General features: G+C 36.6%; 1 protein-coding gene across 1 annotated transcript; it reads left to right on the forward strand.

Moving 5' to 3' along the window:
• Positions 1-200: 200 nt before the first annotated feature.
• On the forward strand, positions 201-854 carry LOC127452292 (heat shock protein 30-like). Its single transcript, XM_051717673.1, has one exon. The coding sequence runs from the start codon at positions 201-203 to the stop codon at positions 852-854; it is 654 nt and encodes a 217-aa protein (XP_051573633.1).
• The last annotated feature ends 16,356 nt before the right edge of the window (positions 855-17,210 follow it).

Below are 17,210 nucleotides of genomic sequence, written 5' to 3' on the forward strand. Positions count from 1 at the left end.
ATTAGTAGCTTCAAATTCGTACTGACCTCATGGTGTAAAAAGACCAATAGTGGGAAGTTCCAGCTATCTGTTGGAGGAATAAATAAACTGGAGGGACCTAATGCAAACAGAGCACTTTGGTCAGAGCACAACCAAGCCCTCAATACAACACCATTACCTCCAGAGGCTTTTTTGATATCCCAGACACACAGAAGAGAGAAATGTCCCAAACAGAGAGCTTCTTCATGGATGACGCTTTCTTTGCAAACTCAAATTTTTTATGGCCCAGACGCAGCATGACTCTTTCCACATTCAGAGATGACTTCCTCCACCATAGAGCCCAGCTAATACAGAGCCTCAGTAATGAGATCTGTGACAGCTTGCTGAATGAACTCAGTGAAGGCCTTCACAGAGAGTTCTTCCAGAGTCTAGATGGTCAGTGTTCCTCCACGTTCTCCAGAATCATCAGCACAGAGACAGAGCAGAATAAACAGCGAGACCTGTTTCTTACCATGGACACTCGAGATTTCTCTCCAGAGGATGTCACTGTGACAGTATCTGGGAGGAGGTTGGAGGTGATGGCAGCCAAGCGGGCAGAGTCAGACACTTCCTCATTATCTATCAGCGCAAATCACACTAAAGACCCCCAGACAAAAGGTTTTGTTAAGGCTGTGGAGATTCTGGATCACCTGGATTCAGCCACCTTGACCTGCTCACTTGGAGAAGATGAACTCCTCCGTATTGAGGCACCAGAGTCCAAAGATGAGTCTTCAGAGAAGCTTGTCATTCCAATTCGCTTCAGAACATCTCTGAATTTCCCCATCAGCAAGGACAGCTCAAACAAAAAGGATGATGATGCTGAGAAATCAGACTAGAACACAGACTGGTGTTTCATTATGCATTATACAACTGTTTTTATTAATCCAGTGGATGTGCTTGCTTTAACTGTAAATTTTTTATTCTAAAATTATTTTAATAAAAAATAGTAATTGGTATATGACTTCAAACATAAACTACTTTGATATACAAAAGATTAGAGATTTGAAATGGTCTCACAATCCTTAGACATTAATATTGTCGACTGTCTGTGTGTATAAGACAAGCAGTGCATGCAATATGAACTAATATTCTTAAACTAGAGCCATTTGAAAATAGAGTGGAGAAAGCTAGATAAGTAGAGTTTGATGTTAAAGGTTTGAAGTTTGGAGGTTATACAGGAGTTACATTCAAACAGACAGAAAGTCAGGCAGACAAACAAAATGTCAGACAGACAGAAAGATTCAAACTTGAAAAGACAGACAGTCAGATAGAGAGACATAACTCAAACAGGCAGACAGTGCATTATTACAGTAAGTGTTTGCTAAGGTTGACAGAGTGGTTGCTAGGTCATTGCTTGTGTCCTCTGGCCAGTATCTATGCTGGCTGGTCGCTGGGTGTTTCTAGTGCATTCAGGCAACAGACGGATGGACGGACGGACAGAGAGAGAGAGAGAGACAGATAGATAGATAGATAGATAGATAGATAGATAGATAGATCGATAGATCGATAGATCTACAGCCACTTTTCAACATTGACATTAATAAGCTTGAATTACAATTAGAACAGTCCACAGCTCAAGGCTTCAATCTGCAAATCAAGTCAAATTTCTGCTCTATGCTGATGACATAGAACTCCTGTCTCCCACTGCATCAGGACTGCAACAGCAGTTAGACCTACTAGGTACCTTCTGCCAAAATTGGGCCCTAGCAGTAAATCAAAAGAAAACAAACATATTGATATTCCAGAATAAACCTAGATGCCAGGAGCACAGATTCCAATTCAGCCTTAGTAACACCACCCTTGAACACACAATGCAATACATTTACCTGGATCTTATCATCACAGCATCAAGAAGTTTCAACACAGCAGTACAGGCATTAAAAGAAAAAGCCAGAAGAGTCATAAGCAATAAAAAGACAATTTCATAACATAACATTACAAACCTTAGTTTTTTACAGTCATTTTCAAACATTTCTCAATACTGAGAATGCATTTTCAAAACTCTTCATACAATCAGCACAACATCAGTCTGTGGACTAAACTGTGGATCAGTTTTCATTGCTTTAACGCAAAATCCATTCAGTGACCACATCTATGAAAAATCATGACATTTTTTGTCACTCATTCTCAACAACCAGCAAAACTTTTATGTAAAAGCAGATTTTTTTTGGACTTGTTTGCTAACTGTTTTCAATACTGTGTTAAACTTCAGTTCAAAACCTTACAAAAAACTACATTTGACAGAATTTGCTATGTTTCTATAATAATAGTATACTGAAATACATCCACAATCAAGATAAATAAATAATAATAAAAAACAGCTTACTCCTGTTATAGCTGAAGACCTACCCAGGTGTTTTTATGCCAATACCATCTCTACAAAAGAAAATTTTTGGAACGGTTCCTTTTGCAAGCATGCATGGATCAACAAGTAGGTAACAGAGAAAGAGGAGTTCGCAGGAGAAAGAGAGGAGTGCAAATGTGTGTTAGAAGACCAATGAGGGGAAGACCAAGAACTATAGTCTCTGATGATATAAGGGCTACTATTATCAATCATGTGATAAACCATGGTCTATCTTTGAGAGAGGCTGGCCTGAGACTGCAGCCAAATCTCCCATGCTCAACAGTGCCATCCCTTGTGCGAATATTTCAACATAAAAACAGGTAAGATATGCATTCTGCAAGAGAATCTAACAGACCCTACATTACATTAGACAGTATAATGTACTGTTAATTGAGATTGCAGAACTACTTGCATGTATTTTTCTGACGTAACTTTATAACTTCTTTCATTTTTAGCTTTTTTGTTATTTTGGAATTATTGTGCCACATGCACACATTTGTGAAAATACAGTAAAGCACACTGAAGAAAATTGCAGCAGTTGAGATTCATTCCATACTGTTAGTGTAGAATGGAGTACATTCTACACAGTGAAGTGCCACTCTTGCTTTGTAACAGAATATTGGTTTACATATGTAAAAAATCAAGCATACCTTAAGCCAAAATTAAACATCTTGTAATGATTCCTGTTGTTTGTGTTTATTAGGTCATGTTTTTGAGTGATAATATACTGTATTTCTATTGGGAGAAACAGTTTGCCCATGTTTTGGTGAAATGAATTGATTTTGAGAGATGTATGAAGTGTTGTGATGGTTGTAGGGGGTTTTGGATTATAGATTAACTGTAAATCTACGTATAAACTAAATACTTACGGAACATTTAATCAAAATGGAGTATAGGATTGAATACTGTGGCAAACACACTGAAAAGTAGTCATTTAAGCAGATGTAAATGCAAGTAACTTTTGGGCCAAATCACAATAATAATTCACCTCCTGTATTTGTAGAGAGATCTGGTTCATGAACTTATTCTTAAGGTCACAGTTGGGTGTAGCCTGTGCAGCCCATTGATTCAGCCTGAATTTATGTATAAATACATATCTTTTTGGAATTATCATTAAACCTTTGTACATTACTACATTCAAATTTAAATTAATTAACTGTAAATTTATATTTAAATGAAAAATTCTAACTAGGAAAATTTTACAAATTGTATACTTAAAAACAAAACCATGTGTTACGAGTTTAGTTTTATATGCTTTATGTCACAAAAAATGTCATTTATTACATTTAATATAAACACGATATTCAAGTAAACATCCAACTTAATCTTTAATAAAAGCAAAAGCACTTGTAACAGTGTGGTGGGGGGTTGGGGGGTTACATCTGAGTAACAACATTTAAGCAGCTTCTTAATTTATCCTGTTTTAAATAGTAAAAAAATTAAAAAATTGGAAAACACAGTTTAAGCATGAGGTTAGAGAAAGTAGCCTATGGTTGTCTATTAATAGGTAATTTTGTACAATTCATGTGTGTATTGCAAGCTGAACTTACAGATTTATCTGAACTTTACTTACAGGTTTATCTGGACTATGTTGTGCTCTATTTCATTGAGCAAAATGAGGTTGAGGTGGCACCATCCTTGTGGTTAGAGTGGAATGATGGGATAGGATTTAGTCCATATGTTTTTTATAAAACATAAATGATAAACATTAAACAAGGTCAACTACATACATATAAAAAATTAAACAAACATTCTTGTTTCTGTCTAAAAGATATTGTTTTGCTATTGGCCAAATTCGAATGCTGGGACCATGGTCAAAAAATTTACCATTCCAGACAAACAGCTATGGGCAAAATATGCAGTCAGAGTATTTTCTGACACAGGTAAAGTACGCAAAATAATACCAAGGTTCTTTTTAATCTCAAAAAATTACGGCAACCATTCCTAAATTATAAATTGTTTATATAATGTATATTAAGCAAAAGTTGTGCTATTTTGAGAACAGACAGTTACAACATGGCAAGATATCGGGCCCAAAAAGCACTGGAAACCTCTCAGGTTGAGGACTCTGATGGAAATAGTGTACGAAAGATCATCCCACCAAGACGATTTAGAGGTATCAGATCTGTGCTGACACTGTAAATAAGGTAAGGTTCTTCACATTGAAAGACAATTGCAGTTTTAACTTTTGTTTCTTGTAGAAGAAGAATTCCAGCCCAGCAAGCCCAGAAGGGCACAACAGACACAACATTGTAAGTATACACATAAAACAAATGAAGTTGGAATGATCAAGGAAAGCCAAAATGCATGTTGTCTATACACATTTTCTTTAAATGCTCATTTTGTTTTACAGTTCAAGAGGACAGTGAATCAGCTCAAGGTGAAATCATTATTAGGTCACTGTCATTGCATTCATTGTTAAATATGAGGTTAAACAGAGGGTATAAATGATTCAGAACAGGACCATTTTGCATCTGTTTCTAATTGATATCAAACACTTATTTCTTGCCCTATTTCTTTTGGCCCTGAAGATGAGATTTCCAGTTTGAGAGCGAAGAAAATAAAAACGGTCAAGATCAACATCAATTGCACCTGAGTGTAAGTAGAAAGTTAAAAACTATTCAACTGTTGAATATTTTGATTATAACAAAATGTTAGACGATAATCTAAAGAATACAGAGAAGCCCCTTTCTATGTTGTGCAAAAATGACCTAATTTAGGAAGGCCTATACATTTAGAAATGTCAAAAAACTTTTAAAGTCCCTGTTAATATTTTTTTTTTTTTTTTTTTTTTTCAGCTGAGGAGCCTGATGAAGGTAAGGTCACTATGATTTACTTTCATATGTTTATTCTATTCTGATTTTTCTACTCACTGTTTTTTTCTGAGTTAGATGAGGAGCAACCAAGAAAAAAAGCAAAAAGATCTACTGTGATGTTGCCTGAGGCACCTTACTGTGAGTAAATGTTTTTAATCATTTCAATAGTTATACTTCCATGGAATTAAAGAAATATTCCAGGTTAAACTCAGTCTACAGTATTTGTGGTATAATATTGATTACTACAAAATTTAATTTCAATTCAGTTCTCCTTTTCTGTAAAAAAATAAAAAAATGCAAAACTCTGTTTCAATGAAGCACTTACAATGTTACATAAACATTATACTTGTTTTCAAAAGTATAGCCATGTGATTTAAACAATATGCTAATAACATTATTTTTTTGCCCGTAAACAAATTTAAAAAACTGAACAGCTCAAGCACGCACAACTGTTGGACTAATAATGGGTCTTACGGTCATCAATTTTTGAATCTAATCATTGTTTTTCTTTTCTGTGTTGTGTTTACAGTTCCATCTCCTTCAACATCACAACTGCAGCCACATCAGTCAGTTTTTGCCAACAGGCAGAATCAAGGTACACTAAAAATTTTATTTTTAATATTTTTGTTAACTATACACATGGATACAGATATTGATCTAAATAATGTGTGATTGATCCACAATCTCTTCGAGATGGTAACTAATTAATTTCATCATAATTATCTTACAGTCAGTTTTATTAATTGTCTCCCAAACAGACTTATGTTGACTTTTGGCAGTGTTAATTTTAGTAGTGAGTTTTTAGTGTAGTTAGTAATGTCATTGATGTTTCAAAACAAATTCTGGACAGAAATATACAAGTTATTTGAGAGTTCGGAGAGGAGAATCATGCTGAAACTAGACCAAATCCAGGACAACATCACAGCAGTGGTCGGAACAATGCAGCAGTCATTGAGTCAGCCAAGCACCTCTGTCTCTGATCTTACAGAGCTGCTAGAGGAGCCTTGTAAGACTGTGGAGGAATTAGAAGAGCTGTGTAATAAGCCAAAAGATTCTGACTTTTGAAAGAAGATGGTATGTGCCATAACACAAGCAACATTACTAGTCATTGTTAACCTGTAATGATTTAAAAACCATTTACTCTTGTGTTTAATTACTGATTGTTTTTGTTTGTAGATTCATTATCTGTGTCTTCAGAGTGGAGGCAGCTTGGGAGGTGGAATTAGAAGGATGCTGAAAAAAATTGGAGATAATAATGGGGACGGTACAGTTACAAAGGGAGAAAGGAAAAACTTACATTTCAGCACCTCCTAATCAATGATGTCATCATACGTAAGTTTAAAAACTTGCCACTAATGACTAATAATGTGTCTGTGTCAATCCCCAAGATCTCAAACATTATTTAAAATGTAAATAGGTTGTAAATAAGAATGTACATTGTAAATGTAAAAGTTGTTAGTTCTCAGTACATAAATATTCATAGCAGTTAATGGTCTATTTTGAAAACAAGATTAATGTTTGATGCTTTTGGAACAGAACTTTCTACATCTGAGTTCTAGTTTTAATAACTGTGATCTCTGTATTGAATCAAGGTGCCTGCAGTAAGGCATACCCACACCAAAAATCCCAGAGTGTGGAGGAAATGATTGCTGTGACCCTAAAACATGCCCCAGATCCTGCAAAAACAGCTAATCAAGTGAGTGCATTATGGATGGATGGATGGATGGATGGATGGCAAAACACTGTACATATATTATAGTCTATAAAATGGTTAATATGGAATACTAATCAAACAAAAGTACTTGCATTCAAAGGCAGACAGCACAAACAACATTTTATATCAGTGAACATTTAGTGGAGACTGCACTAAGAGATCTATTTTTTACACAATATATTATAATTTGTATCTGTTTATCGTTATTATAGCTTTGGGTCATGCGTCGCAAACGTATCCTTTGATCGGGATGATCAAACGCGTAATGGAGTTCCAAATGTAGCGCGTAATTAACAAAACGTTTCTTTCGCTTTACGCTGCGGACAATAATATCACAACAATATCAAAGAAGTTATATTACTTGATGTCACAGTAAAACATGAATAGGGGCCATTTGCACGCTCTGAGCTGATGATCTCAAATCTGTGACTGAGATGCCCGTGTGACAAGGTCGCCCTGGAAACGACACTAGATTATTAGCTTAATTACTCGAGTTATTTTTATTTGTAAGCCTACATGGCTGAGCTTCGTCTCTAAAGAGATCGAGCAGTATATTTTAGCGTTTGCTTTTACACTATACACACACTGCATAAGCCGGTGACACAATTGTTTCAACCTTAAACAAGTAGCTGCAGAACACTTTAGATATAATATAGGCTATAAGATTGATTGGCGGGGGACCAGTTTAACCAGTTTGATCAGGCTGAAAAGACAATAATATCACAATGATATCACAGATCATAATAAAAACAATCAATATATGTCATAAAACAACTTACTAGATGTCACAGTAAAACATAGAGGGTATTTTTCGTACGCTGAGTACATGATCTCTATAGCTGTATCTGAGATGCGTGTGACAAACTCGCCATGGAAACGAAGCTACTTTATGAGTTACATTATGAGCTCATGAGATCGAGCAGTATGACGTTTGCATTTACACATATACACAATGGGTAACAACTGTCTAAATTTACCCATTTTAACGTTTAAGTGAACTGTTCACGCCAATAATGATGACATAAACAAGTACAAATGAAAATATTAGGTTAAAAAAGACCTGAAGACTGCAGAATTTTGTCTCCCTCACCTTTAAAAAGATTGCTAGGGCTTTTATTGCAAGACAACATTTTAGGCATTTCAAATCATAACACTACTGAATGTGTTCATTTCGTTGTTTTAGGTTAGAAGCCAACGGGAAGAATTGCCATCGGATTAACCCTACAGCTGACAACCAGACAGACAGACACACACACACACACACACACACACACACACACACACACACACACACACACACACACACACACACACACACACACACACACACAAAAAGAGCACAGCACCTTTACAGTTGTTCAAAATAAAATAAACGTAGTTTGTTCCTTACAATTTCTCACGTGTCTGTTTTCTTTGGTTAGCCGAGAAGTAAAATAAAATGACATTCAAAGGACTTTAATTGAAAGTCCCAGCTAACAAAAAAATTCCTCAGAACGCATGGACGTTCGTGGGACGTTCGTAGAGCGGGTTAGTGAGAGAGAGACAGAAAGAGAGAGAGAGAGAGAGAGAGAGAGAGAGAGACGCACGCGGCCGCGCTGCACGTTTGTTTATGTTGGTTTTAAGTTTACCACTCAATTTCAATACAACATAACCTTATGTTTACTGTTCAGCCGGTTCCCGCCTCCTCCTTGCCCGTCATTTATACTATTACACATACCAAAATATAAGAGACAAATACAAATCACAATTTCTTAAATCACCTCCAGACTTCCCCATATTGACAGATGAAAAAAAAAAAAAAAAAAAAAAACAATTCCTACCAGGAGAGGGAAACATGGCCTCCTTAGCAGCTAGCCATGTAGCTGCATGCCATGGCCTGAAGTACAGCGTGTAGCATGACAGTAGCATGTCAACGCAAGAGCATGAGTGACAGTGTATATATAAATATATAACACTGGTTACCATGCACCTCATTTTGTATTACATTTCCTACCTTTTACTGTGATTTGTTTTTTTCTTGTTCTTTTCCAAACCTGTTTATTTCTTTTCTATATTGTGCACATCTGTCTGTAAAATGCTTTGGCAATAATGTAAACTTTAACAGTCATGCCAATAAAGCTTTCTTGACTCTCAACTAGACGATAGATAGATATTTGAGAGTTAATTGGAGTTACAATTGATAACTGTGGTATTGGTTAGGGATTTTGGAGAAACTCTAAAATCAAGTCTGTAGAATAAGAGAAAGACTGATTGCAGGATACAAAATGTGTCTGGAGGCTGTTTACTAAGGCTGTGCCAATTACTACCCAATTTGAACTAACCAATTTTCAGTTTTTTTGACCAATGTCATTGATGTTCTTGATGAACACTTTGAAACTGCAGAGTAGAAATGCGGTTAGGATATATAGCCTCTTTCAAACTAATTTTTTTGTCAGTCTGGCAGTGGTTTGTTGTATTGAAATTGTTTTATGTGACTGAAATGTTCTTTCAGAACAATTTTATATCTTAGGTCTTACAGGTGATGGCGCTATAGGAACATGATCAAGGTAACGGTTACTCTCCGTGCAAAGAACCAGTCGGCCCGATGGTGGAAAAGTGCAATTTGAGTCTAATTCATCTCAGACATTCTACCAATTTCTGAAATAGCAAGAACATGTTTATTTTAGGACATCACCAGTCAGCCTTAAGTGTTTTCTCTTATTTCACTTAGTTATCTTTCTTCCCAGCTATAAGGAAGTGACCACCTGTAGATTTTGTACTGGGTCGTTTCCATTTTTCATAGTGAAGTTTTTTTTTTGTGTGTGTGTATTTTCATTATGAAGCTGGAAAAGCTTAACATGGACAACAATCTATAACCGTGCAGACCTTACAGCAAACTAGATGGAGGTATAAGAGATTGAGTAAAGGTTTCTCTGTGTTATAAATGCTGTATTTAGAGGGAAGAGACCACAGTATATAGTAGATTGATTTTTGATGACTGTTAAACAAGTTTTATCCTTCATGTCTGATTATATTTTAGAAGGACAGCCATTATAGTGGTCAAATGTAACCTAATCATTACTTGACCTCGCAATGGTTATAAGCAATTTATTCCCCATCATTGTACTTGGCACAGAACTCTTTTCTTTGACACAAAGAATGGAAGCACCTAAAGATCATTTGACAATCCCTAAATCCTATCAAGATGCCAGAGAGCAATAGTTCAAGAGATGAAAGTTCCAGATGAAACAGTCAGCTGCCTATAAAAGTTATTTTTGGATTGGACAGCAGGGGAATTTGACACCATAAAATCATGAGATGAAGAGGCCAAAAGCTGCCATTACATTCAATTCACCAGAGGAGCTAAATAGGAGTCTGTAAAGGTTTCTCTGACATTTCCAGCCTGGGGTACACCAGTTGTTGTGGCTGCAGTGCCGGTACAAAACACAGCGGTTAATATTTGATGTGTGCAACCTCAGGCAACAAGATAGAGGAAGCGCACAAGGGAAACCACAAATGCCTCCTGCCTAATTTAAATGTCAGCGACATAGAGAATTTTGATCTGGTTCCCTTTAATGAGAAATAACGTCTGTGCTGAGAAAGAGAGATAACAAACTAAAGGCAATTACTCATGTCCCTTCTCAACTCCTGCCATTACCTGAGACCGATCGCTGCTTTTACCAGAGTGTTGGCAAGATGATAAAATAGCACAAAATTGTCTTTGAGATGGCAAAAGTGATATTGAAGCTAAGTACAATGGAATTGGATTTCCCATCTTCACTAACTTCCAGGAACCTAAACAGCCATAGACATTGAGGGGGACACGTTCTCCCCAAATATTCAGAATCGATTTAAGGAATTATTCACCTAAAAAATTCTATCATAATTTACTCAACCTTATGTTTTCGCAAACCGTTTAATGAATTTCAATACAATGGTAGTTGATAGAAACTTGATAGAAACTCAATTTAAAGCCTTAAAAGGACCCAGAATTATCATAAAAGTAGTCCATGCGACTAATACGTCATATTCAGTCTTCTGAAGACATATGATATATATTGGTGAGAAACAACTCAAAATGTAAGCAATTTTTCAGTGAGTATCTTGATATCCATTGCACATTAATGATTCCATGAGAGAAGCTTGATCGCGAGAACTTGTTTTTGCATTGTTTTTAGTGCTTAACATCACAAGTTCTTGCGTGAACACATGTGACATTGTGTTTGAGCTTCTCTCATAACGCTCTTGAAGTGTTCTGAATACCCACTCAATAGCTATGGTGGTTACATCAATGTATAAACCTTTGCCACCTTGGCCATAACCCATCATCACCAAATAACATGTTTATGGTGCTTCCTTTCCTGCCAGCTTGGGTTTGCAATATCACTTATATCATTGATAGGGGTTGTCAACACCCCCTGCACACTTAAATAAAACTTTTTAATGGGTGCTCTCAACTGGCACACATCTCTGCCCAATCTTCTTTACAAACTTTAATGGTCTTGTTTGCCCTGCAGCACAATAGATGACTCAAACATTGACAAACAATCCTAGTGGGTAATCACTTGGATAAGGAGTGTAGACCTACACCAGCAAGGAATTATTGATCCCGTTTCCACCTAGCGCTAATGATAGTCCACAGTCTTCCTGGGCAGTTCAATGCCACAGGGAGAGGAGACTTATTCTCTATACAGCTAGTGTCATCTGCACTACTGCAACAAGAGAGCCTCTCCTCTGTGTCCTCACATAAATCTTTTTCAAAACATGCTTTCTTTCTGTCTCTCAGTCATTTCTTCTTGATAGTGTGAAGATCTGACCTATCAGTCCAGACTAACCTCTGTGAGTATTGTTGTTACACCAGCTGTTAAAACCAGTCTCTCGTGAGCCCTGCCAAAGCAACGACTATATTGTTTAAAGGGAAGAATTCCCTAGCTCAGTCATCTCATTCAGATGATTGGTCACTGGCATTGCTGATATAATGAGTCTTTGATTTTGCCCCTAGGAAGTAGTTTCAAGACCACCTGTTACAAAGAAGACAGTTATAATGAAATTCTGAAATGTGACAGCTCAAGCTTCCCAACACACACTCTACACCCTTAGCCAAATTAGCACATACAAAATATATTAAAGGAATATCTCACCCAAAAATGAAAATTCTGTCATCATGGATACCCTTATGTCATAGAATTATGGACCTCAAAAATGGCACGTTGATGCCATTTGATTCCATTAACGGCAAACGCCATTTCATCTTATGTGTCTCATGACCACATTTCATTGACGTCAAACCTGACGCAGTGTGCATAATGGTGACATATCTGATTTGAGAACTACAGAGGAAGATTTTCAATAAATAATTAAATTTAAATGGCTCTGTTGTTCCTCACACAAATATATCATCTGACTTAGAATATAGTGTACATATTGTACAGATGGTGTGTCAAACCAGCGTTATGTGTGTCCAAGGCTGGACTTCATTGGGGCCCTATCTACACCACAAAATATTGTTACAATTTCAGAAAAAATAAAAATAATACATTAAAGATATTTCTGAGAGAACCATAGAAAAGTAGCACTGAATTCTTCAGACTTTTGCTACAAACACAGAGAGAACAGAAGCAGTGCATGTAAGTGGAGTGGATTTCCCTTCCCTGCTCAAAGCATTCTGTAATTAATTTGCTTAAACTCTGCTCTGGGTTTTTCGTAACCCACACCTATATTATAAAATAAACATAAATAAATGGAATGGCATACCTCTATATCTGTCATGAATATAAATAAAAATAGACCATGGCTAGGTTTCCTGAAGCACTAAGTAGAACATCAATTGCGTAAGTAGCAGCCACTCAATCTCTACAGTGCATTTCCCAAAAGCATCATTACCTCAATAGCACATAAAACCGTTTGTGAAGCTCGGACTGCTCATAAGTCCATTATGTGCAATGATCTTTTTTGCATCTTTTAGTGTATAAGAGACAAAGTGACATTTAAAGCTGCACTCAGTAATTTTTTCCTCATTAAAAAAGTTTAACTCCTAAAGACATGAACTGTAATTTTGCAAAAAATGTAGGAAATCATGACACACACATTAAAATGAAGACTCCAGTCATATCAATAACCTTATAAAAGCTGTTTTATTCGACATGGAGGGTCCACACATGGGGCAGTCATGTTAAGATCACATGACCAGCCAAACACTACTCGCTTAATCTCAGTAACCGTCCAGTTATTAGACACTTTCACTCATTGTTTAAAGTAATCATGGCTAACTGTGAATTACTAAAACTGAAACCTATTGATTTTAAATGATGCTGCATCCAAGCCACTAGGTGTCCAAGTCCAAGATGACACAAAGACACAAAGAGTGCACCTTTAATAAATTGTGTTAATATATTTTGATCCTTGTAAAGCCACTGTACCACAGATCTATAATAGGTCAGTGCATTGTACACTTATTTTGAGGGGGAAAAACATGTTGAAAAGGACAGCATTTAAATTTGACATATAGGCCTTGCCTACATTTGAAACCCATTGCTATGAACGCAGAGAACTATTATTAAATACAGTATTATTATCATCACACCAGTGAGGTTTTGTAGGACTAGTGACACGTTAAAAGAATAAAGTCTGTTAATACTAATTTCCTCCAATTGTTTATTAATTTATTAAAATGATGCCCCAAAAAAAAAAAAAAAAAAAAAAAAAAATGTTGACAGAGTATAACAACCCTCATGAGCCTTAAGACTTTTGCAAGCTTACAGCAGGTAACTCTTGAGGGAAAGCACAATAAATGTCCTTCGCCTGCCACTGTGGTGCCGATATGACTTCTGGGACTTCATATGGGTTCTTGCGCACAAGTCACCATCTGATGCATCTTTGATATTCAGCCTGATCAAGAACACATCCAGGTAATTTTATGCATTCTTTGTACTTGACTATTGGAATTGAACTTCCCCATTGGATGATGACATTGAACAAGTCCACGAGAACGTTAGAACACATAAGAATGCAGATTGTGAAACAGCCCCTGTCTTACCTAAGCTATCATTAAAATGGTAAGCATATAGGGAACATTTTCTTTAAAATCAGCTGATAAAATCTGACACAAATAAAGAAATATATCTGGTGCGACAGCTGCAGTCACTGACTGGTGAACTAATTCCCTTCATAAGAGCAGGCGGGCGATGACAGAATTCGGGCAACAGCAAGTGGTAATCCTGGAAAATCTTTTATCATGATGCAAACTGATAACCTTAGTTGGCATATAGGTCTTTATAGATCAATTTAATGTACTGTGGGGGGAAAAAAAGACATACAGTAACTCACCTTTAAGGCCCTAATATACTCTACGGAAGTACGTGAACGCAGATGTTGATCTTGTTTTAGAAACAACACTGCATAAGATATTTAGGTTTTTCAGAGAATGTATTTTTAATGTGTATTTTGTCTTACTGTACTGGCAGAGTTTTTATAGTCAAAACAAGTGAAAAAATCTACCAGTGCTGAAGAAGTAATCCAAAGTATTTAGAATACGTTACTGACCTTGAGTAATCTGACAGAATATGTTACAAATGACATTTTACAGCATGTATTCTGTAATCTGTAGTGGAATACATTTCAAAAGTAACCCTCCCAACCCTGACAATGGGACCACGTGTTGGCCATGCGTTGGCCAAGCGCTTGCGTCTGTGTTTGCGTACTTGCTTGAAGAATGTTTCTGCCTTTATTCTTTTCCTTATGTGAATGGAGAATGTCATGTTTTTGGTATGTAATATTCATGTGCTCAGTCCACAATGAATCTTTGCTTGATTACCTCCCCACACTCGTGTTCATTCTCACTATCTGTAATTTTCAGTGAGCATTTGCGATCAGGCTCTTTCTTATAATATTTGAAAATCCATCTTTCTTTCTGACTGTTCAGTTAGTTGATATACATTATGCTCGTGATGGAGCAATATCAGAGTGGTCTTTAATAGAGAAAAACAGTCTGACGCTCCAATATAGTCTCATGAGTATTCATTAAAATACACAAGGTGGGGAATTCGTCCGACTTCATTTGTATGAAAACGTACGACTTATACATCAACCAATCACATAAGCTTCACGAACACCCATTCCATATTACTTTCTTCCATATTACACATCAGAGCTTTTAGCATTAATATCATGGTCATGTTTTCGCTCTGGGTAGTTGTTAAACTCTGTGTTTAGCTTTAGCATTGGGTTTTTGGTTAGGGGAAAAGTTACAAAAACACAGTTTTGGATTAACATGGAACAAAAGTCACATCAGGAGTTACAAGGATGCGATGGAAGCATCTCTCATGGGAGGGTGTATAACTTGTAAGATTTTGTACTAATGAACTCGTATGAATTGGTATGAATTAGTTGACTCGTACTATTGTGACAAATTCTCGTGAGATTGGATTGGCTTCTCATTCCAGGCAAAATCCCACTCCCATTCTGCTTCACTTCCACTCCGCACTTCTCACATATACTGTTTTGGGGGGGGGGGGGGGTAGTCTAGTCTCGCGTAGCCAGACCTACGACTTAGAGAGAACGGACTGTGGGCTGAGGCTGAGACTAGGGGCCCCCCTGCAATCCAGGGCCCTTGGCTGCAGCCAGGTTAGCCCATGCATAAGTCTGACCCTGTGTGTGCCCTAAAAGGGTTGGCTGATTACATTGATTTTGAGGTTGGGATGCAGATGTAAATTATGATCTTGACAACAGTAACATCTGTGAAACAATTAACACCTAATTTATATAGAGCTAAATTGAAATATTCTTACAGTGTGACTAAGTTGTGTCTCCTGTACAGATTCCTGTCATCAGGATCCTATTGATTAAAGTAAAGTGATCTCTTAACATTTCTGAAGGGAAACAGAAACAGTTACATTTTCCTACAATCAGAGATCATTAGAAGAGAACAGATTTTACAAAGAAGGAAAACTGATAGCTTGATCCATAATAATTAGGAAAATTTACCATAGTTGTTCCATAGCATCCAGAGTTTTAATAATGGTATTTGTAATAAGACCATGGTAACCACAAGTAAAACCATGCGTGACTCCTCACTACTATGGTTAGTAACTATGGTTTTGATATAAAAAAATAAAATAAATAATAATAATGGCATTTTTGTAATGAAAAACAGTAGTCAGAAGCTATTTCTGCCAAAATTCCATAGTTAATACAATTAGTGTTACTACTAAATCCATGGGAAATGTTTTTTAAGGGTTGTTATGTGTGGAGTGAAAAGCTTTCTAATTTATGTCTGTGCATGAAAGTGTTTTCTCCTGTTTTTTGTTTTGTTTTTGTCAGTGCTTTTTACAATGTTCGGGTTGTTGATATGGTTTTAAACTAGTTTAACCTCTAACACATTTAGAGTATTGTAACAGAAAATTCTATACCACATTCAAATCGTCTCAAAACGTCTCACTGGTTCACGAGTGCTGTTTAAAATGGTCTGCAATGCAAGTGACTCAACCAATGGTGTGAATTGGGGGCGGGACTATCTGCTGTTCTATCAACAGCAGAAGGGGTGTATTCGGAATGCTGTTTGAAAACAATGTTCATTTTTGCAATGACGCTAGTGGAGCAGAAATGACACACTTCCACTTTAATGTGGTTGGGGTTTTTTTGGAGCTAAACAGACCAAGTCCCCATTTACTTTCATTATATGGAAAACAGTGGCCAGGATATTTCTTAAAAAATTATAATTTTGTGTACCCTGCAGAAAAAAGTAATGCAGGCTTAGAACAACATAAGGGTAACTGGCAAGTAAAATAGTAAATTATGACTGAATGTTCTTTTTTGGGTGAAGTATTCCTTTAAAAGTATTTGTTTTTGCAGTATTGTGGTTGTAGCTCCCTAAATTGGGATCGTGGAATTTGTACAGAAAATGTTGGAGTTTGTGATTCGCTGTCTATCCAGTTAACTATTTTTTAAGTGATTTGATCATTTAAGGTACACTGCAGCAGTGGTGGAGCTAGGGGGTTGCCAGGGGTGGCCGTGTCCACCATGGACCAAAGCCGGCCACCCCACTTGCAACTGCCATTTTGGTCATTTTTACCCCATGACCAAAGAAAGCTAGAGAATGTTTATCTGACACATTAGAACAACTGAACTGTTACATCTGTCATCTTTACTGTGTGACTTTATTCTTAGGATCATTGTCTTTTCTTATTTCCTCAAGAAGACTGAACCAGCAGTGCATTTACCAAGCAATCATGATTGGCAGAGCAAGTGTACAAAGCTTTCAGTGTGTTAATTCTCCCATTCATTCTGGGAAGACCATTTCTGCATCGAAAAACATCTCAATAAAATGAACTTACATATTACT

This window comes from Myxocyprinus asiaticus, chromosome 14, assembly GCF_019703515.2.
Source record: "Myxocyprinus asiaticus isolate MX2 ecotype Aquarium Trade chromosome 14, UBuf_Myxa_2, whole genome shotgun sequence".
Lineage (NCBI taxonomy): Eukaryota > Metazoa > Chordata > Actinopteri > Cypriniformes > Catostomidae > Myxocyprinus > Myxocyprinus asiaticus.